The sequence below is a fragment of the Podarcis raffonei genome, chromosome 2, assembly GCF_027172205.1.
Source record: "Podarcis raffonei isolate rPodRaf1 chromosome 2, rPodRaf1.pri, whole genome shotgun sequence".
Lineage (NCBI taxonomy): Eukaryota > Metazoa > Chordata > Lepidosauria > Squamata > Lacertidae > Podarcis > Podarcis raffonei.
In genome coordinates, this window is record NC_070603.1 from 98,266,473 (window position 1) to 98,290,038 (window position 23,566).

At 45.4% G+C, this 23,566-nt stretch overlaps 1 protein-coding gene across 1 annotated transcript in view; it reads left to right on the top strand.

Moving 5' to 3' along the window:
• The window catches only part of TMF1 (TATA element modulatory factor 1), a 40,013-nt gene that overhangs the window by 2,630 nt on the left and 13,817 nt on the right, over positions 1-23,566 (top strand). The window contains exons 2-4 of the mRNA XM_053378246.1: positions 19,403-20,646; positions 22,458-22,561; positions 23,393-23,519. Of these exons, the coding sequence (XP_053234221.1) occupies positions 19,403-20,646; positions 22,458-22,561; positions 23,393-23,519 (1,475 nt within the window). The remainder of the gene's footprint in view (positions 1-19,402; positions 20,647-22,457; positions 22,562-23,392; positions 23,520-23,566) is intronic.

Consider the following 23,566-nt stretch of genomic DNA (forward strand, 5'->3'; position numbering starts at 1 on the left):
ATGGCTTCCTGGCCACTCCATAGCCCAAAAACGTGGTTTTCAAGCACGGATCCTCATGGATCCTCACGCTTTTTGCACTATATCAGCCCAAAGTCACCGTCAAATCACATATCATGTCCAGGGGCACAGCATCCACAACAAAAATCACGGATCCACGGCTTCCTGGCCACTCCATGGCCCAAAAACGTGGTTTTCAAGCATGGATCCTCATGGATCCTCACGCTTTTTGCATTGGGCCAACCCAAACTCACCGTCAAATCACACATGATTTCCAGGGGCACAGCCTGCACCACAAAAATCACGGATCCATGGCTTCCTGGCCACTCCATGGCCCAAAAACGTGGTTTTCAAGCACGGATCCTCATGGATCCTCACGCTTTTTGCATTGGGCCAACCCAAACTCACTGTGAAATTACACATCATGGCCAGGGGCACAGCTTACAACACAAAAAACTCGGATCCACGGCTTCCTGGCCTCTCCATGGCCCAAAAACGTGGTTTTCAAGCACAGATCCTCATGGATCCTCACGCTTTTTGCATTGGGCCAACCGAAACTCACCGTCAAATCACACATCATGTCCAGGGGCACAGCATCCACCACAAAAAACTGAGATCCACGGTTATCTGGCAGTGGCATGGCCCAAAAACGTGGTTTTCAAGCACGGATCCTCATGGATCCTCACACTTTTTGCATTGGGCCAACCCAAACTCACCGTCAAATCACACATCATTCCCAGGGGCACAGCCTGCACCACAAAAATCACGGATACATGGCTTCCTGGCCACACCGTGGCCCAAAAATGTGGTTTTCAAGCACGGATCCTCATGGATCCTCACGCTTTTTGCATTGGGCCAACCCAAACTCACCGTCAAATCACACATGATGTCCGGAGGCACAGCCTGCACCACAAAAAACACGGATCCACGGCTTCCTGGCCACTCCATGGCCAAAAACGTGGTTTTCAAGCACGGATCCTCATGGATCCTCACGCTTTTTGCACTATATCAGCCCAAAGTCACCGTCAAATCACACATGATTTGCAGGGGCACAGCTTGCACCACAAAAATCACGGATCCACGGCTTCCTAGCCACTCCATGGCTCAAAAACATGGTTTTGAAGCACGGATCCTCATGGATCCTCACGCTTTTTGCATTGGGCCAACCGAAACTCACCGTCAAATCACACATCATGTCCAGGGGCACAGCATCCACCACAAAAAACTGAGATCCACGGTTATCTGGCAGTGGCATGGCCCAAAAACGTGGTTTTCAAGCACGGATCCTCATGGATCCTCACACTTTTTGCACAAGACCAGCCCAAAGTCACCATCAGATCAAACATCATGGCCATGGGCACAGCATCCACCACAAAAATAACGGATCCACGGCTTCCTGGCCATACCGTGGCCCAAAAACGTGGTTTTGAAGCACGGATCCTCATGGATCCTCATGATTTTTGCATTGGGCCAACCCAAACTCACTGTCAAATCACACATCATAGCCAGGGGCACAGCCTACACCACAAAAATCACGGATCCATGGCTTCCTGGCCATACCGTGGCCCAAAAACGTGGTTTTGAAGCATGGATCCTCATGGATCCTCATGATTTTTGCACAAGACCAGCCCAAAGTCACCATCAGATCAAATATCATGGCCAGGGGCACAGCATCCACCACAAAAATCACGGATCCACGGCTACCTGGCCATACCGTGGCCCAAAAACGTGGTTTCGGACCACGGATCCTCATGGATCTTCATGCTTTTTGCATTGGGCCACCCCAAACACACTGTCAAATCACACATCATAGCCAGGAGCACAGCCTGCACTACAAAAATCATGGACCCACGACTTCCTGGTAAATCCATGGCCCGAAAACGTGGTTTTGAAGCACGGATCCTCATGGATCCTCACGCTTTTTGCATAGAGCTACCCTAAACTCACTGTCATGTCACACATCATGTCCAGGGGCACAGCCTGCACCACAGAAAACTCAGATCCACGGTCATCTGGCAACGGCATGGCCCAAAAACGTGGTTTTGAAGCATGGATCCTCATGGATCCTCATTATTTTTGCACTAGATCAGCCCAAAGTCAGCATCATATCAAACATCATGGCCAGGGGCACAACATCCACCACAAAAATCATGGATCCACGGCTTCCTGGTCATACCACGGCCCAAAAACGTGGTTTTGAAGCATGGATCCTCATGGATCCTCACACTTTTCGTATTGTGCCAACCGAAACTCGCTGTCAAATCACACAACATGTCCAGGGGCACAGCCTGCACCACAGAAAACTCAGATCCATCGCTTCCTGGCAACACCATGGACCAAAAACGTGGTTTTGAAGCACAGATCCTCATGGATCCTCACGCTTTTTGCACTAGATCAGCCCAAATTCACCGTCAAATCACACATCATGGCCAGGGGCACAGCATCCACCACAAAAAACTGAGATCCACGGCTTCCTGGCCACACCATGGCCCAAAAACGTGGTTTCGAAGCACGGATCCTCACGGATCCTCACACTTTTTGCATTGGGCCAACCCAAACTCACTGTCAAATCACACATCATGGCCATGGGCACAGCCTGCACCACAAAAAACTCGGATCCACGGCTTCCTGGCCATATTGTGGCCCAAAAACGTGGTTTTGATACACGGATCCTCACGGATCCTCACGCTTTTCACATTGGGCCACCCCAAACTCACTGTCAAATCACACATCATGTCCAGGGGCACAGCCTGCACAACAAAAAACTCAGATCCACGGCTTCCTGGCCATATCGTGGACCAAAAAAGGTGGTTTTGAAGCACGGATCCTCATGGATCCTCACGCTTTTTGCACTAGATCAGCCCAAACTCACCATCAAATCACACATCATGGCCAGGGGCACAGCCTGCACCACAAAAATCACGGATCCATGGCTTCCTGGCCACTCCATGGCTCAAAAACGTGGTTTTGAAGCACGGATCCTCATGGATCATCACACTTTTTGCATTGGGGAACCCCAAATTCACCCTTTATTCACATATCTTGTACATAACCACAGATCTGACCACAAACATCATGGATCTACTGCTTCATGGCCCTGGCCAGATGCTACCCTGGATATATTGGCCAATTTTTAGGTGGGTGTGCTGGGATGGAGGAAACGGAGTCGGCTGAATCTCTATCCAATGGCTGGGCCAGAATAATTTCAGTTTGGTTTGCCAGCTCCCAGCTCTTCATGGGGCGCAATAGTCACCTGTAGCTGCCATCAGGAGTCCCGGTGTGGTCCTGGATGCTTCTGTCTCTATGGAGGCATTGGTCACAAATGTAGCCAAACTGGAATTTTTGAATCTATGTCAGGTTAGGCAATCGGTACCCTACCTGTCCCTTTCCAACCTAGCCATGGTGATCCATGCAGTAGTCACCTGCATACAGTGGTACCTCGCAAGACGAATGCCTCGCAAGACGGAAAACTCGGAAGACGAAAGGGTTTTTGGTTTTTTGAGCTGCTTCGCAAGACAATTTTCCCTATGGGCTTGCTTCGCAAGACGGAAACGTCTTGCAAGTTTGTTTCCTTTTTCTTAACACCGTTAATACAGTTGCAACTTGACTTCGAGGAGCAACTCGTAGCACGCGGTGTGGTAGCCTTTTTTGAGGTTTTTGAAGACTTTGGTGATTTTTGAAGCTTTTCCAAAACTTTTCCGACACCGTGCTTCGCAAGACGAAAAAAATCGCAAGACGACAAAACTCGCGGAACAAATTAATTTCATCTTGCGAGGCACCACTCTACTAGACTACTTTAACTTGCTGTACACCTGAGCCGGGGAGTGCAGGGTATAAATGTGATAGAGAGAGAGAGAGAGAGATGCAGGGCTACCCTTGAGACTGCTCCAGAAACTCCAAATGGTCTAAAATGCAGATGCATGAGTTCTTACTTGGACTGACTTTGTGGAGAGCCCACATTCAGTTGGTTGTTCATTAGCTGGATTGGCTCCAGGTGGAGTATCAAATCAGGTTCAATGTTTTGGTGCTAATCTTTAAAGCCCTAAACAGTCTGTGACCTTTCTTATCTGTGGGAATTATCTTCCAATACACCCCCATGAGTGTGACGCTCATCTAACAACAACCTACTGGTGGTCCCTGGCCCAAAACATATCCAGCTGTCCTCAACCAGAGCCAGAGCCTTTTTGGTGGAACACTTTGTCTAATGAGACCAGGGCTCAGTGCAATCTATCTCAGTTCTCTCACTTGTCATGGTGAGTGGGCTTGCACATTCCTATGACCCTTGTGAGCGAAGCCGTTGGGAATCTCGTACTCCCAGCAGGGTCACCCAAGGTGGTAAGGTCAAAGAAAATTAAATATGCTCAGAGTCCTGTAGTGATTTCATGCTCTTTATTGCAGCTTGTAAAACAGTGACTGAATTTTCCCCAAAACCTCAGGCTTTTATATACATTATTTACACAATGAGTCCCGTCTGACTGGCTGATTCTGCTTCCCTCCTGGAGCCTGATTGGTCTTTTCCTGCAAGCCAATCAGTTCTTGCATTCTAGGATCCTACTTGCCTATTGTTCTAGGATCCAAGCTTAGTACATAACAGGGAAGGAGCTAGACAAAGAATGATCCAAGAAGTCCTCAACGGCAGAACAGACGGGTGATAACAAGCAGTGTGTTACAACGGCTGTGAAGGCAGATGAAGGCTGCAGCAGATAGGATCCACCAGTTTGTCGTGACTACTCATGCCATCAGAACAGAGCCCTACTGCGAAGACTGTGCGTTGATCAGTGTGCACTGATCTACACACATAAAACAAATTCACGCACAGGCATCTTCCAAAAACCCAACCCAACCCCCCCAAACCCTCCCCCCATGGCGATCACTAAATGGCTACGGGGGCAGGAATGTGAAGCCCCTAGTCATGAACCGGCACATGGGCGGTCAGGTGTTCTGACTCAAGGAATGAGGCAGTTGAGCAGCTCAGCAGCTGTATCCATGACTGAGCAGCCCCTTTTAGGATCCACTATGCTCACCCCGAAAAGGGGAAGGGGCTGGAAACAGTGCCCTAAACATAGTATGCCTCCCTTTTTCCCTGACTGGATTACCGCGCCCAGGTGGAATCTCTTTTCCCATAGTTTGAATCCATTATTCTGCATCCTAGTCTCTAGAACAGCAGAAAACAAGCTTGCTCCCTCTTCAACATGACATCCCTTCAAATATTTAAACATGGCTATCATGTCACTCCTTAATCTTCTCTTCTCTAGATTAAACAAATCCAGCTCCCTAATTCTCTCCTCATAGGGCTTGGATTCCAGACCTTTTACATTTTGGTCACCCTCCTCTGGACATGTTCCAGCTTGACAATATCCTTCTTCAACTGGACACAATATTTCAGGTGTGGTCTGACCAACCAGAATAGTGTGGTAGCATTCCTTCACTTGATCTAGACACTATACTCCTATTGATGCAGCCCAGAATTGCATTGGCGTTCTTAGCTGCCACATCACACTGTTGACTCATATTCAGCTTGTGGTGGACTAAGACTCCCAGATCCCTTTCACTGGTACTGTTGTCAAGCCAAGTGTCCCCCACCTGTGCATTTCATTTTTTCTATCCAGGTGTAGTACCTTACATTTCTCCCTATTGAACTCCATATTGTTGGTTTTGGCCCAGCTCTCTAGGCTATTCAGGTCATTTTGAATTCTGACTCTGTCCTCTGGTGTATTAGCAACTCCTCCCAGTTTGCAGTCATTTGCAAATTTGATTAGCACGCCCTCTATTCCATCATCCAAATCATTTATAAAAATATTGAATAGCACCAGGCCCAGGACAGAACCTTGTAGAACCCCAATAGTCATTTTTTTCCAGGATGAAGGTGAGCCACTGATGAGCAATCTTTGGGTTCAGCCCGTCAACCAATTACAAATCCACCTAACAGTAGCTTTGTCTGGCCCACATTTTACTAGTTGTTTTGCAATAATATCATGGGGGACCTTTTCAAAGGCCTTACCAAAGTCAAGGTAAGCTGGTACAAGGGAAAGCAGGATTGTAATTACCGTAAAAATTACTGATCACTTTGGATCAGCAGTCTCAACCTAACCCGCTATGTGGGGAGAGCCACATGTTCCTTTGGAAGGCAAGTGGAATACAGTGTGATATACTGACAGCTGTTTTAAAAGATGTATCTGTAACTTAAAATCCAGTATCAGAAAAAAACAAAAATAGATGGTCCCTGTGTGGATAGTCATGTTTGCATGATGGGGCCACCTCCAGTGACCATGTGGCCTGATATAAGAGGGTTCTAAAATCAGTCCTGAAAGTAGACTGATTGAGAATGACACACTCATAGCTTTTGCTCTGCCATTAACAAGGTGAGCTGAAGCAAATTATTGCCTCCCTTTGGGCTTAGCAATATTTCCTACAGCATTCTTGTTGAAGGGCATTGGAGAATTAGGTGAGGGTCACTTTTCTGTTTTTCCATCAAGCCCCCAGACAAGAATGCTACGGCATCAGCCCCAAACACTCAGTCTCATAACAAAAAATACTCAACGGAGTTAGGGCTGAGGGTAGGGGAAGTACAATCATGATCTTTACAGTCCTCTAGAAGCTGACCCTTTTGGTCATTGTGGTCATGGAGCCAAATATCTGTTCCCAAGTTTAAAGATCTAAACAAGTAAAGAACAAGCTTGCCCTTTACATGCAAAAGCCCTGAAATTCAGCCCATTGGGCAACGGATCATGGGGCTGGGAGGAGGGAGGTAAGGACTAGCACCTTCTCTGCCCTCCACCTCCAACAGCTACACCTGAAAGATTCATGATGGGGTTCGATTTGAGAAGCTGAATGTTTATAAAGGCACTTAGCCAATTTCTGCCACAGAAATTCTGAACAGAAACACTCTGCAGGATCAGCCCCCAAAAGAAACTCCTCTATGGTCTCTGTGTTGGGAAATGGGAACAGATCTTGCTCATCACCAACCTTCCCTCCACAAATCAGTATCACTACGAGGCTGAACTGAACAGCTTGCTCCAGAGTTTTAAGAGATACGTTTCTGTGGTGTAGTGGTTAAGAGGGGTGGACTCTAATCTGGTGAGCTGGGTTCGCTTCCCTGCTCCTCCACATACAGCTGCTGGGTGACCTTGGGCCAGTCACACTTCTCTCTGAACTCTCTCAGCCCCACCAACCTCACAAGGTGTCTGTTGTGCGGGTGGAAGGGAAAGGAGATTTTTAGCCACTTTGAGACTTCTTCAAGTAGAGAAAAGCAGGATATAAAAACTTACTCCATAAATAAGAATTCTATGGAAAAGGACCATCCCTGCCATGATGATGAAAACTATATGTTTGGATTTTGCTGTATTATACCAACCTGTGGAATATGACAGTTCGCAGTTTCAAAATCTATTTGGCCACAGTGGATTGACAGTCTGGACACACGAAAACCTCTGGAAGATCTTTTGAATCAATGGCTATGCGAAAGCAGTGGTACCAGTCCTTGCAGTTTCCTTCACAGTAAACCATAGTTAGGTCACCACTGGGCCTCCTGCACCCTTCCTTCAAGAAACATAGTGACCAGCAGCCTTTGAACAAGGAAGGTAAAATATCTGAGCAATAGGTTAGTGTATCCTTCCATCCCTCTGGGCATGATCGAGACACAGTAATGTAACTCTCGTTCAAGATTTGTCTCTTTGGGAGGAACAGCATCAATTTCCACTTGAAAATATTTGTCTTGTCTTTCGAAATAGGTTTTCCCACAGGAACGGGGTGTCAGAGACAGAAATAATGGGAGAGGTTCATTGACTGTGAATGGAATATTTTGACAGATAACTAAAGAAGAGAAATAAACTGATTCCAATGTTGCCTTTTGCATTCTAATGAAACAAAATATCTGAAAAATGAAAGTAATTTTCCTTTGCTGGACTTGCCTTAAAGAAATGGATACAAATAGAAATTGCTTCCTCTAGAGGGAGCCTGTTAAATTGTTGCTACAGTCTACTTGAGGACTCAACAACTGTCAGATTAAGATCGTGGGACCAGACTTGTTTGACCTTGATTAAGTATGAGCAGGAAGGAAGTTTGGGTGCTTGCTTTATGCAAGACAAATGCCTTGCTGGAACAGATGCATGAAAAGATGGATTTGATGAATGAGAAAATGGACTTGGTGACTGTTGTGGTTAATAACTGTGGACAAGCAGGGAATATTGAGACAGAAACCATTCAAGGACCAACCTATGAACCTGTATTGACTGGGCAAGTGCAGAAGATAATGGAGGAGGATGTGGCCGCATCTCAAACATTACAAATGGAGAGACCCGAGGCCCTACAGGAGCATAAACCGCTGTCATTGAAGATTGAAGTTGGAGTGGGCCAGGGGGAGTCTGGAGCTGAGGAGGTTCTTAACTTTGGAGAGACTTTGAAATATGCTTTTAAATATCTTTTGGAGTACACTGATGACTGTGGAGAGTGGAACTGTGGGGAATGGGCGGCTTTGATGAAGGGAGATGGAGACAATTTTGGATTTGAATCCCCCAGAGATCTGCTCCCCAATGAGAAAGGGAAGAAATTAAGAAAGAGACCAACAATCGACAAGGAAAAGGGCAAGTATAAACAAAAAGAAGATTTGCAGAAGGGGCATGGAAGAGACTTAAGAGCCTCGGACATAAGACTTCCAGGTTGATGGACTAGATGGAATGGACAGTAAGGACTGACACGACCCAGGACCAGGAAGAAGAGACGCTGGATGAAGATTGGAAGAAAATTTATAAAGAAAACTTTTTATTGGGGGAATTAGCCTAAAATGAATGAATATTGAGGAAAATGTTGGAAGGAAACTATATGACTCTAGCAGAATATATCAGGAGTTATGGATAACTGAGCATTAAGTTTTAAGCCTTAAGGCGTTTTATGGTAAGACAAGGTTAAATAAATTAAGGTAATTTGAATAACAGAATATGGGGAAAGATGGAAAGGATCTGTTGAGTTAAATAATAGGTTAAATTGATAAGATAAATTATTTAACAAAAATTGAGAAAGATGGAAAGAATTTGCTGAAATAATTAACTAAACTAGAATACAAAAAGGGAGGTGTGAGGAGGTCAATGAAACAAGCAAATGGAAGTTGGAGATATGTAACCCGGGATTTGTGTTTTTTGTTTTATTTCCTTTTTTGCCGTATTGTTGTATTGGTTTTTATGTTTTTGCGTTTCTCTCTCTTTTTTTTCTCTTTTCATGTACTGTAGTTGTTCTCTATTTTCTTCTTTTTTTGTAATTTTGAAATTATTAATAAATATTACTTTTTTAAAAAAAGGTTTCCCCACAGTACTGTATTATTTCTTTTGCAATCCAGGGTCTAATGGCAGCCATATCCTTTTGTATGAACTGTAATTGGATGTTATTGCATCAATCACAGAGTGGTTCAATCCATGTTTGGAATCTAGATAGAACATGGTCTTCCTTTTAAAAATGATTACTATCAGTATCCAGTGGACTTCTCTGTCATTTACTGGAATAATCAAAACATCTTTCTTTAGCACTCCAAATCTCAAACAGTTCTTCAGAGCTTACACTGGCAATCTTTGACATATCTGCATGAAGTGGCAAGTATGGTAAGTGGGAAAATTGTTCCATCATGACCTAGCTCTTTGGCCATGATCACCCTGGAGGCAAGAAAGGCATCTATTATGCGATCATTTATCCAGTTTGATCCTTTCAGTGTGGTTATGTCATAGTCATACACACGGATGTTGCCAACTGAACCCACAAGTCCCATGGTTTGTAGACTGAGTGTGGGGAAGGTACAGTTGTGCCATGGGGAAACTGATGTACAAATCAGTGATTTGTCCAAACACTTCTCACTTTGTGTTGAGAATATGGGGCTGCTATCAAAAGAATCAATATTGGTCACTGTTAAATCCTCTTTCCCACTTTTTGGAGTGGAGGTCATCTGAGGCTGAGTGCTTTCCAGGTGTCTCATAGTCAGTTGGTGATCTTAAGGAGTCAAACCCCTCAGCAGCCTGCACTGAGTCAGCTGCTGGAGCTACTGTTATCTTTTCCTGCAGCCTGGGGAACTTTCTTCCCGATCTACTCTTCTGTCTTTTATTTCACTTCAACTGTGTGAGCTGCAACTGGCAAGGCTTCCCTGGTTCTGGTGGCATGCTGATAGATTTTGTGGCAGCTATAATATGGTAACAAGTCCTGGCTGATGGGTGCGCACACAATGTCCTGTACGGACTGTGCATGCATGGCAGCCCGTATGGCCGCTGTGCGTGTGGCAGCCCGTATGGTCGCCAGGAGAGCGGCTGCCCATACAGCCTGTACGACCGCCGTGAGAGGGGCTGCCTGTATGGACGCTACGCGAGCAGGAGCCTGTACAGTCACCGCGAGAGCAGCTGCCCATATGGCCCATACGGTCGCTGCGAGAGGGGCTGCCTGTACAGTTGCCGCAAGAGCGGCAGCCCACATGGACGCCGCACAAGTGGCAGCCGGTACAGCGACCGTACTGTCACTCTCCCCCCAGCATGGCACCCCGGGGCACCATCACCCCGCTGCCCCTTCATATGTCCCTGCAGTCAATCAAATGTACTATGAACAATCTGAAGTCATGCTGGGCACAATTCACCACTAATCCTGTTCTTTTTCTAAAAACACGTGGTGGACTCCAGGAAAGCTGTCAGCAGGCACCATGATGCCCATGGGCACCACGTTGGAAACCCCCTATTTCAAAGTTTGCACTGACAAAATCTGTTGGCAAGAAAACTTGCAGTTAAACCTCGATTTATAATTACCACCCCCGCAAAGCAACCAACTTTTGTCCCAGAACCATTTGTAGCTGAATTGACGCAAGACAGGTGATTGTTTTTCATGGTTACTTTGGTGGTCTCCATCTAGTTGGTTTGATAATTAACATTCACAGGTAAGATCATCACAATCTCTGCCTTGGATATTCTTGAGGTTTAGCAGCGTCAAAAATTTCCAGGTGCTGTTCTTCACAGTGGAAGCTATGAATATGAATGTCATTTTAATTCAATGTTCTTGCTAATGCAGAACCATTTCAGATAGTGTTTGTATTTCGGTCATTCCATGGACATTGGTGTGATCTTACAATATAATTTGGTGGAGTCCATTTAACAATCATGCCAATCCATGAGGATTAAAGTATTTAATATAGTGTTTGTTCCTTGGCTGTGCTCTGTGGTTTTTGTGGTTCATTCTGTGGTCATATACATCATGTGTGATTTGATAGTGATTTCAGGGTGACCAAACATAAAAAAACCTAAGGATCCATGGGGATCTGTGCTTCATGAGAATCTTTTTACAGCAGGGCAGTGCCCCAAAGTGATCTGGCCATGAGCAGCATAGGTGGTCGGGTAATGAATATGGGGCGACCAAGAAAACTGTGGAGCCGTAAATTTTAAATATATATATATATATTCAATTTTATAAGGATAGGGAAGCACAGAAAGGGAAAAGGGGGAGGGGATAGATATATAGATAGATTAGAAATTTAAAAGACCTATAAAGATTATCAAATCCTACAAAGTACTACTACTACTACTACTACTAATATATTTGTACCCTGCCCATCTGGCTGGGTTTCCCCAGCCACTCTGGGTGGCTTCCCAAAAAAAAATGAAATAAAAATACATTAAAAAGTCACACATTAAAAACGTCCCTAAACAGGGCTGCCGTCAGATGTCTTCTAAATGTCAGGTAGTTGTTTATCTCTTTGACATCTAATGGGAGGACATTCCACAGGGCAGGCGCCACTACCAAGAAGGCCCTCTGCCTGGTTCCTTGTCGCTTTGCTTCTCACAGTGAGGGAACCACCAAAAGGCCCTTGGTGCTGGACATCAGTGTCTGGGCAGAACAATGGGCGTGGAGATGCTCCAAAAGCATGAGGATCCATGAGGATGCGTGCTTCAAAACCATGTTTTTGGGCTATGGAGTTGCCAGGAAGCCGTGGATCCGAGTTTTTTGTGGCGCAGGCTGTCCCCCTGGACATGATGTGTGATTTGACAGTGAGTTTTGGTTGTCCCAATGCAAAAAGTGTGAGGATCCATGAGGATCCGTGCTTGAAAACCACGTTTTTGGGCCACGGTATGGCCAGGAAGCCGTGGATGTCAGTTGTTGTGGTCCGGGCTGTGCCCCTGGCCATGATGTGTGATTTGACGTTGAATTTGGGCTGATCTAGTGCAAAAAGCGTGAGGATCCATGAGGATCCGTGCTTGAAAACCACGTTTTTGGGCCATGGAGTGGCCAGGAAGCCATGGATCTCAGTTGTTGTGGTCCGGGCTGTGCCCCTGGCCATGATCTGTGATTTGACGTTGAATTTGGGCTGATCTAGTGCAAAAAGCGTGAGGATCCATGAGGATCCGTGCTTGAAAACCACGTTTTTGGGCCACGGTATGACCAGGAAGCCGTGGATCCGTGATTTTTGTGGTGCAGGCTGTGCCCCTGGACATGATGTGTGATTTGACAGTGAGTTTTGGTTGGCCCAATGCAAAAAGTGTGAGGATCCATGAGGATCCATGCTTGAAAACCACGTTTTTGGGCCACGGAGTGGCCAGGAAGCCGTGGATCTCAGTTGTTGTGGTCCGGGCTGTGCCCCTGGCCATGATGTGTGATTTGACGGTGAATTTGGGCTGATCTAGTGCAAAAAGCGTGAGGATCCATGAGGATCCGTGCTTCAAAACCACGTTTTTGGGCCACGGTATGACCAGGAAGCCGTGGATCCGTGATTTTTGTGGTGCAGGCTGTGCCCCTGGCCATGATGTGTGATTTGACAGTGAATTTGGGCTGATCTAGTGCAAAAAGCGTGAGGATCCATGAGGATCCGTGCTTCAAAACCACGTTTTTGGGCCACGGTATGACCAGGAAGCCGTGGATCCGTGATTTTTGTGGTGCAGGCTGTGCCCCTGGCTATGACGTGTGATCTGACGGTGAGTTTGGGTTGGCCCAATGCGAAAAGCGTGAGGATCCATGAGGATCCGTGCTTGAAAACCACGTTTTTGGGCCACGGTATGACCAGGAAGCCGTGGATCCGTGATTTTTGTGGTGCAGGCTGTGCCCCTGGACATGATGTGTGATATGACAGTGAATTTGGGGTGGCCCAATGAAAAAAGCGTTAGGATCCGTGCAGATCCGACCTTCAAAATCACGTTTTTGGGCCATGCCGTTGCCAGATGACCATGGATCTCAGTTTTTTGTGGTGGATGCTGTGCCCCTGGACATGATGTTTGATCTGATGGTGACTTTGGGCTGGTCTTGTGCAAAAATCATGAGGATCCATGAGGGTCCATGCTTCGGCACCACGTTTTTGGGCCACGGTATGGCCAGGCAGGCGTGGATCCGAGTTTTTTGTGGTGTAGGCTGTGCCCCTGGCTATGATATGTGATTTGACAGTGGGTTTGGGTTGGCCCAATGCAAAAAGCATGAGGATCCATGAGGATCCGTGCTTCAAAACCACGTTTTTGGGCCACGGAGTGGCCAGGAAGCCATGTATCCGTGATTTTTGTGGTGCAGGCTGTGCCCCTGGAAATGATGTGTGATTTGACGGTGAGTTTGGGGTAGCCCAATGCAAAAAGCGTGAGGATCCATGAGGATCCGTGCTTGAAAACCACGTTTTTGGGCCATGGAGAGGCCAGGAAGCCGTGGATCTGAGTTTTTTGTGGTGTAAGCTGTGCCCCTGGCCATGATGATTGATCTGATGGTGACTTTGGGCTGGTCTTGTGCAAAAATCATGAGGATCCATGAGGATCCATGCTTCAATACCACGTTTTTGGGCCACGGTATGGCCAGGCAGGCGTGGATCCAAGTTTTTTGTGGTGTAGGCTGTGCCCCTGGCTATGATATGTGATTTGACAGTGGGTTTGGGTTGGCCTAATGCAAAAAGCGTGAGGATCCATGAGGATCCATGCTTCAAAACCATGTTTTTGGGCCACGGTATGGCCAGGAAGCCATGGATCCGTGATTTTTGTGGTGTAAGCTGTGCCCCTGGCCATGATGTTTGATCTGATGGTGACTTTGGGCTGGTCTTGTGCAAAAATCATGAGGATCCATGAGGATCCGTTCTTCAAAACCACGTTTTTGGGCCATGGAGTGGCCAGGAAGCCATGGATCCATGATTTTCATGGTGCTGGCTGTGCCCCTGGACATGATGTGCGATTTAACGGTGCGTTTGGGTTGGCCCAATGCGAAAAGTGTGAGGATCCATGAGGATCCATGCTTCAAAACCACGTTTTTGGGTCACAGTATGGCCAAGAAGCCGTGGATCCGAGTTTTTTGTGGTGCAGACTGTGCCCATGGACATGATGTGTGATTTGACAGTGAGTTTGGGGTGGCCCAATGCAAGAACTGTGAGGATCCGTGAGGATCCATGCTTCGAAACCACGTTTTTGGGCCATGGTGTGGCCAGGAAACCGTGGATCTGAGTTTTTTGTGGTGGATGCTGTGCCCCTGGGAATGATGTGTGATTTGACGGTGATTTTGGGTTGGCCCAATGCAAAAAGCGTTAGGATCCATGAGGATCCGTGGTTCGGAACCACGTTTTTGGGCCACGGTATGGCCAGGAAGCCGTGGATCCATGATTTTTGTGGTGGATGCTGTGCCCCTGGCCATGTTGTTTGATCTGATGATGACTTTGGGCTGATCTTGTGCAAAAATCATGAGGATCCATGCTTCAAAACCACGTTTTTGGGCCACGGTATGGCCAGGCAGGCGTGGATCCGAGTTTTTTGTGGTGCAGGCTGTGCCCGTGGCTATGATATGTGATTTGATATTGAGTTTGTGTTGGCCCAATGCAAAAGCGTGAGGATCCATGAGGATCCGTGCTTCAAAACCACGTTTTTGGGCCACAGTATGGCCAGGAAGCCGTGGATCCGTGATTTTTGTGTTGGATGCTGTGCCCCTGGACACGATGTGTGATTTGACGGTGAGTTTGGGTTGGCCCGATGCAAAAAGTGTGAGGATCCATGAGGATCCATGCTTCAAAACCATGTTTTTGGGCCACGGTGTGGCCAGGAAGCCATGGACCTGTGATTTCTGTGGTGGATGCTGTGCCCCTGGACACGATGTGTGATTTGACAGTGAGTTTGGGCTGGTCTTGTGCAAAAAGCGTGAGGATCCATGAGGATCCGTGCTTTAAAACCACGTTTTTGGGCCATGGAGTGGCCAGGAAGCCGTGGATCCGTGATTTCTTTGGTTCCTCCTACAGATTAAGATGTGGTCTACAGTAGCATGGTGTTTTCATTTTGTTTCAATATAAAAATCATATGAATTCATGAGGATCCGTGCTTCGGATCCATGTTTTTGTGGTGCTGCAGCGCGGCAAAGTGTTGGATCCACGTTTTTTATAGTCCAGTTTGTAGGCGTGCCTTCTAGGTGTGATTTGACACTGCATTTGTTGGAATTATTTTTTAAAAAGTGGAGGATCCATGAGGATCCGTGTAGATCCGCCTTTTATGGAGACCCTCTCTTGACCTGGTAATTGCCTCATTCAGTTTTCTTTTGATACACTCATTTTTATTTTTATTTTAAAAAAGCTCCTCTTTCTTAGTTACATGCTTCCATTCCTTCCTTCACGTAACTTCAAGTTATGAAGTTGTTTCTTGTCCTACCCCACCTCAACGGATCCGGACAACACAGCAAATAACAACACAGACAGTTGTTGTCTTGTTGGGCTGTGTATGTGATAAAGGGGAGCCTTGTGTCAGTTTAAGTTTATTGGTTAGTTTTTATAATACTGTAAGGCTGTTTCCCATACACATACATCAAGTAGAATAGAAACATTGCCACACAACCCCAACCCCACTCACCATGCCCCCCCTCCACCTCTTCCGGTCAGCGCCAGCGATTAATGGCGGATTTCCCCCCGAGCTCCGGGGGAAGTCTGCTTAGCGGGTTCTTGTCCTGACCGCTACGGCGAAGCGGGGACCCTTAAAAATCACAGGCGCGGAAGCCTGTGAACGAGGAGACCCGGCGGGCACCTTTTGTGCCCCCCCAAAACCGCAAAGGAGCCTTTTTAAAGGCTTCGGAGCGGCAGCGGGTGAGCGGCGCAGTGCTGAGGGTCGTCTACCCAGCCTGCTGAGTGAAGCCGCATCGCCATGATCGGAGAGCGCTGATTTCTTCCCTAGAATTCAAACAGCGGCTTCCAAAGCTTGAAATGGGTTAAACTATTGATTGCCTGTGGTACTGAAAAGCTAGTGAAAACCCCTACTAATTTGAGTCATCAGATATTGATTAAATTTAATGTTGTGATCTTTAGAATGAAAACTTTATAATTACATTCTGGTTTACCCCTCTTCCCACAGGGACATCTGGGACTCTTTCTTCAGCTCACAAGCCCAGCCCGTTGTACCACTGTTGCTTCCTTAATGTATCTGTACTAATTTCCTGGCACCTAACTAGACAGTAGTTGCTATCAGCCACCCTCATTTGCATCTCCCAAGTAACATTTGGCAAAATAAATAACTGACGTGTCATTGTTCCTAGCATTTCCCACTCTTGTTTGTTGCCTGCTGCTTACATGAGGGTGATCATTAAGCATGACGGCTCTTTGTGTATTTTATTTTACTAGCAGAGTATGTGAGAATGTGAGCTAGCAGTAGTCACAGATATCCTATAATTGGTAGCAAGGCCTTCAGTTTCTTTTTTCTTTTGCATATTTTACCTGACACGATCACATGTTCCTTTCCAAAAGCATAATACTAGCCTCTCAATGAGCATGTGGTTACCCTTCAGCTGCCCACCATGCCAGACATCATCTCCTGCTTAGAGTCTCTATGGTATAGAACAACCTTGCACAACCTGGTGCTCTCTTGGTATTTTGGGCTATAACTCCTATCAGCCTTGACCATTGGACATGCTGGCTGGGGATGACAGGGACTTCTCGAAAACATCTGGAGGGCACCAGGTTGGGGGTGGCTGCTGTATGATTTCTGAAAAAAGGGTCGTTGACATCATTTCTGCACTGTTGTGTTAGTCTGAAATCAAGGGTGTTTTTGTCTGTGGCTTATTTATAAAATATTTCAAATAAATAAGCCACCTTTTAGAACGAAGACCTCACAAGGAGGTTTCTGTCACATAAATATAGAATCATAATATGTAATAATAACATTAAAAGGAACATGTCTTTTTCTGGCAGTCCATTCTATTGCACTGTTTATGTTCTCTCAGGGTGTTTTACACAGGCCTTTTACTAGCCCTTATTCTGGGTGATAAAGAGTTATTGTGCCTGTTTCAGTATGTTTGTGCATGGTGTTGCTACTTTAGCAATTGTGGGTCTTGGATTCATATTATCAGTTCTTGCTCTTTCCTTCCCTTCCTCACACTCTTATTTGCACACTTCCTGATGTATTTACTTTATAATTTGACTTGTGCTCTTTCCTCCTTGCGTCATTTTTTCCTGTTGATTATCTGAAAAGCCTTTCATTTCAACACTTACTCTAGGTAAAGGCATACATGTAGATACAGATGCCGACCTAGGCCCCTTTGGGAGAAAGGGCAGGATATGAATCTAATAAATAAAACGATGGCTAAAATCCAGAGCACCACATGGCTAATTCTGTGCGCTCAGCAGGGCTCTTTTCAAAAGTTGTTTTAAGGCAACATTGGGAGGACATTGGAGAATAGCTGTTAATTAAAGCCTCAGCGCCTAGTGCTTGCCGATCGTCAGGTCGGTGGTTCGAATCCCCGCGGCGGGGTGCGCTCCCGCTGCTCGGTCCCAGCGCCTGCCAACCTAGCAGTTCGAAAGCACCCCCGGGTGCAAGTAGATAAATAGGGACCGCTTACTGGCGGGAAGGTAAACGGCGTTTCCGTGTGCAGCTCTGGCTCGCCAGATGCAGCTTGTCACGCTGGCCACGTGACCCGGAAGTGTCTTCGGACAGCGCTGGCTCCCGGCCTCTTAAGCGAGATGGGTGCACAACCTCAGAGTCGGACACGACTGGCCCCTACGGGCAGGGGTACCTTTACTTACCTTTACCTTAAAAAACAACAACTTAAAAAGTGCTGCTTGGTTGTAATCTCTATCTTTTTAGCATATTGGGTGATCAAATGTAAGCCTTTGCCCAGACTTATTGAACACCACACAACTAATTCTTGTTTTTATTAATCCCACAGCTGAGATTTATTCCTATACTTACGTTTCAGGAATATTGTCCAACATATACAGTGGGGGGGGGGGAGCCCTGTTGTACACCCTATATCTGCACTAGAGCTTCCTGTGGTCAGGTGTGTGTACATTTTGCTCATGCAACACCACAAAAATTATTGGTGCCAAGTATGAGCATGCTGTTGCATGAAAATAGCATATAACTTTAGCTGTCAGCCATCAAGAAATCAGTGTGGTTTTGTTTATAGTGCAGAGGTGCCCAATTTTGAGCCATATCTAAATCATGAAAGGTTATGTATGTATGAATGAATGAATTTTATTATTTCAGAGTCAGACCAGTTCCAGCCCACATACAATATCAAGGAAGTCATAAAACACGATAGGAATACATTTGAATTTGCAATTAGGTATAACAGGGACAATACAGATGTAGCAACAGTTAAAAATATATATAAATTAAAACTTAGTCACTAACATATAACTTAAAATTATCATTTAAAACCTTAATCATTATGATAGCACAGCTTGTTCCCTAAGTTTTATGGCAATCACACAGAATTTGGCTACCCTTAACGTGATCTCAGGATCCTTGTCCTCTACGATGGATTTTAGACATTGAAGTTCAGATTTATTTGGAGATTTTTGCATAGCAGGGGTAATAAATACTGAGCGTATATCCCCGTAGAAACGGCAGCGTAGCAAGGCATGAGAGACAGTTTCTACCTCCATCAGAGCCGCAGGGGCAGACCCTTTCCATGTATGGCTTACACTCAGATCTGCTCTGCAATAAGGCAGATGGCAGCACGTTGAATCTAGCGAGGGTAAATGACCGTCTGTTTTTAGGTATTTGTAATTTTGACAAATAATTTGCTGGGGTAAATCTTCTCTTACTATCTTTTATTGCTGGGTGTTTATTCATCTCGCTCATGTGGCATCCCAAATTCGTTGGCGGATTATTGCTCTATATTTCTCATAACCTACAGCTATCAGGGCCTGTGGGGAAAACCCCAAGCCTCTTAGCTTTTCATGCAGTGTAGCTTTCCATTTGGATTGGTAGGAATCCAGGTTATTCGTTGAGGGGAGATTGTGTCCAACCCCAAGGAACCATCCATAACTGGACACATAATTGAGACACAATGTGGGATAAGTATGTCATAGCTGCATCAAAGATGCTTCAGGAAAGGAAGTAATATCAGTGTGTTTTTATGCAGAAAAAAGTGAAATTGGGGCTAACGACACTTAAATATTTGTGAAGTCTGTACAATGGATTTAACTTTTGAAATTTGGTTTTCCCTTTTCCTCTCATGGTTTTAGGAACAACTTCTCTTACGAGTGGAGGATGGGATACTTCTACCTGGGGAGCCAATGCAGATACAGAATCTCAAAGTCAGCCAATATCATCTCCTACAGCCATCACCAAGCCTGTTAGGAGGACTGTGGTAGATGAATCAGAAAACTTCTTCAGTGCCTTTCTCCCATTAACGGATGTTCAGAGCATACAGCAAAGTCCAGTGGTGTCTAAGCCACCCACCAAATCGCAGCGACCCAAAGAAGAAGTAAAAAGCACACTAGAAGAATCTCTGCATGCTGACCTGCCAGAAACAGAAGGAAAAGATTTCTCTGTAATTTCATCTGTGGAACTGGGAAACTTCAGTAATTCCCAGGAAAAGTTAGAAGAAGGTACTTCAGTACTTGATATCGATGGCAAGCATAATGAAGATGTGCATGAGGAAAACAACACTAAAGACGCTGATCAAGAAGCATCTGCTCAGAATCTCAAGGTAGCAGAAGCCACTGCTATTGTGAAAGTAAGTTCAGGAAGTGAAGAACCTGGTCATATGCCTGACATCTCCACACAACCCCTGCCTGCAGAGACAAAGAGTATAGGTTTGGAAACTAAAGAGCGAAAAAGTGAGGATCGGCAAAGCAATACACCTTCACCTCCAATTAGCACTTTCTCCTCAGGGACGTCGACAACTAGTGACATTGAAGTTTTGGACCACGAAAGTGTGATAAGTGAAAGTTCTGTAAGCTCAAGGCAAGAGGCTGCCGATTCGAAAGCTAGTCTTCACCTGATGCAAACTTCTTTTCAGCTTTTATCAGCATCTGCTTGCACAGAATATAATCGCCTTGATGACTTTCAAAAATTGACTGAGAGTTGCTGCTCCTCTGATGCTTTTGAAAGGATAGACTCATTCAGCATGCAGTCTTTAGACAGTCGGAGTGTGAGTGAAATAAATTCAGACGATGAATTGTCAGGTAGGGGATGCGTTTCGGCATCTGTAACCCTCAGCCCTTCAACACTAAAATCTGAAGAGCCTGAACCTATAAAAAGCAAGTCTGACCAAATCTTAAGTGAAATTATTGCACTACCCACAGAAGAAACAGAAATGGAGGAAAGTGGGAGAAGCGCGACACCTGTTAACTCAGATCAGCCAGACGTCTTGGCTGTTTCTGTGCAAACTGATGGACAGACTCAGAAAGCGGAGGTGGCAGTACATTGGCCCAGTGCTGAAAAGCTGTCAAGTGTAGAGTGTGAAAAAGAAGAGCTTTGCAAGGTAACCCCAGAACTGTCATCATATACATCTTTCTGCTGCCCTATTGATATGGTTATTCCCTTTTTATGTTTGGGAGAAGAGGTGCAGTAAGATTATTCAGTTAGATTGCTGAAGGCAGCACGATTGCAGGCCTCTTTCTGTTTTGATGTCATGAAATTACCCTTTAAATAACAGGATAATAATAATAATAATTTATACCATGCCTGTTATGTGTGCCGGCGTGGTTGCTCGAGAGCAATCAGGCAAGACTCCCTGTTGGTCTTTTCAAGGCTTTATTATCTGTCCAAAATGTTCACAATGCAGATCAACTCAATTCCATGTCTGCTCAGTCGCTAGCAGAATCTGGGATTCGGCAGTCCTTAAACTTTCCCCAGCAGAGCAGTTTTTTGACCCCCAACCTACGCCTCCCCTCTCTGCGTAAGCCTTCTGCGCAGAGAGGGCGTGGGCAAAGGGGGACCTGCTTCCCCTGCTTTGCTCTGGTTCGGTGTTGCGGCTCTCCCTTGCATCTTCCGAGCCCTGCATCCCTTCCCCACTGGAGGCGTGGCTTCGCTCCTCCCCGGAGGACGAGCTGTTTCTCATGATCGGCTCCCTGTAACCCAACTGCCCTTCCACCTCCCGCCTCTGAGCTGATGGCAGTTCCCTCACACGGCCCATCTGACTGGCTCCCAACAGGATTAAAAGCACAATAAAATATCAAATATTAAAAACTTCCCTAAACAGGGCTGCCTTCAGATGTCTTCTAAAAGTCAGATAGTTGTTTATTTCCTTGACATCTGATGGGAGGGTGTTCCATAGGGCGAGTGCCACTACTGAGAAGGCCCTTTGCCTGGTTCCCTGTAACCTCACTTCTTGCAGGAAGGGAACTGCCAGAAGGCCCTCGGAGCTGGATCTCAGTGTCCGGGCTGAATGATGGGGGTGGAGACACTCCTTCAGGTATACTGGGCCGAGGCCGTTTAGGGCTTTAAAGGTAGAGCTTGCTGATTGTGTGCATTTTTTGTATATATCTGGTTACTCTAGTATGTATACAGTGTTTGGGAGGCTGAGGAGATGTGCATAAGGATTAATGATGCATGAGTATCTTTCTAGTAAATCAACCAATTGGGAACCTGTGAATTAAATTGTAACGATCATAAATGGTACAATAGCTTCAGTTTCTTTCAAGTGCATTTAAAATCGAAGAGGAATAATCTGTCCATCAAAACATTTCCATTGGAAATCAATATGGATCAATAGCCAGTGATCTCCGCCCACTTTCCACAACAGAAATCTTATCGTTCAGTGGGGTTTCTCCTTCCTCTGCTACCCCACATCCACTCCTACTGCACTTGCCCCCGCCCAAAAATCTACTCCACCTGAGTTTCCTACATAATTTATTTTTATTACATTTATATCCGAAGAGCTCAAGATAATATGCATGGTCCTCTTCTGCATTCTGTTCTCACAACAACCCTCCCTGTGAGGTAGTTTAGGCTGAGAGAGTTAACCCAGAGTCACCCAGTAGGCTTCATGACTAGGAATTTGAACCTCAGTCTCTCCAGACCTTCTCCAGCACTCAACCACAATCCATCACCACATCTCTATGTACCATATTCAGTTGATTGTATCTTAACAGATCAGAACTTAAAATGAATTAGGACTGTGTAGGAAAGACTAAAAAGAGGCACAGCATCTATGACGTAAAATGTCTTTTGTTGCTTAAGAAAATACTTGAGTGAAACTTTGGGCATTGCTTCTACGATGTTGCCCAAAGAGATCTATCTTTCAACCTTCTTACCAGGCTTCTCAGCTTCTGTGTCTTAAATCTTCTTCAGATTATTGATTCACTGACGGAAAAACTGGAAATGAGGGAAACTCGCCTGTTAAGTGTTAGTAAAGAGAAGGCACGCCTAGAAGAAGCTTGTGATAATCTTAATGAGTAAGTTTCAAATGACAACATTCATCCTTTGGCTCTTCACATCATGTGAAAACATTGTGAACCATTTTTTTGTTTGATAAATGCATTTGGTTGGCCTTTTGTATAATGTAGCTTTTGTGTAATTTAAGCTAAATGGATTGTAGCAGCCCATTTAAAAACTTGAAAGGGGTTGATAGATGTCAGTGACTGTATAGAACTGAATTGAATTCATTTTAATTGCTGATTAAGTAATGTAGCCACAAGGTGATATTAATAAAGCCCCATCTTTTTCCCATGAGCTGCCTCAATAAGCATGCTTCTAGGGCAGGCTTCCTCAAACTTGGCCCTCCAGATGTTTTGAGACTACAGTTCCCATGATCCCTGACCACTGGTCCTGCTAGCGAGGGATCATGGGAGTTTTAGGCCAAAAACATCTGGAGGGCAGAGTTTGGGGAAGCCTGTTTTAGGGGCTTGATAAGGGCTGTACTCCATAGTCATATAAGAAAAGCATGATGGGGAAAAGCTTGGTTATGTAAGGTCATGGTTATACGTTGTTGCATGAATGGAGCTCCTCAGATGCTAGTGCGTTGTTAAGTGCTTTTGGGGTGGGTAGAGGAATACTGGAAAGCAAAACAGATTCCTGTGATGTCCATTGGTCTACTTATTCAGATAAAAAGTTGAAGGATTGAATTAGAGAAGTAATTCCTCCTTGCTTTTCTTGTTGCCTTGATCCCTCTCAGGAGAAAGAGGGTTTGCAGGTGTGAGTGGGGGGTGTACACTTGTATGAATAAATTCTGCTTCCCATTTGAAATGTTACGCACAGTCATAATGATGGAAATGTTTTATGTTTAGTGAAATCATCAAGATGAAAGAAGAGAACAGTAGCATTTCATCTCTTAAAGAGGAGTTTGCTCAGCGAATAGCAGATGCAGAGAAAAAGGTTCAGCTAGCATGCAAAGAGAGAGATACAGCAAAAAAGGTAACACTCCTATGTATGAATTATATTTTATTTTTATTTAGTGTTAC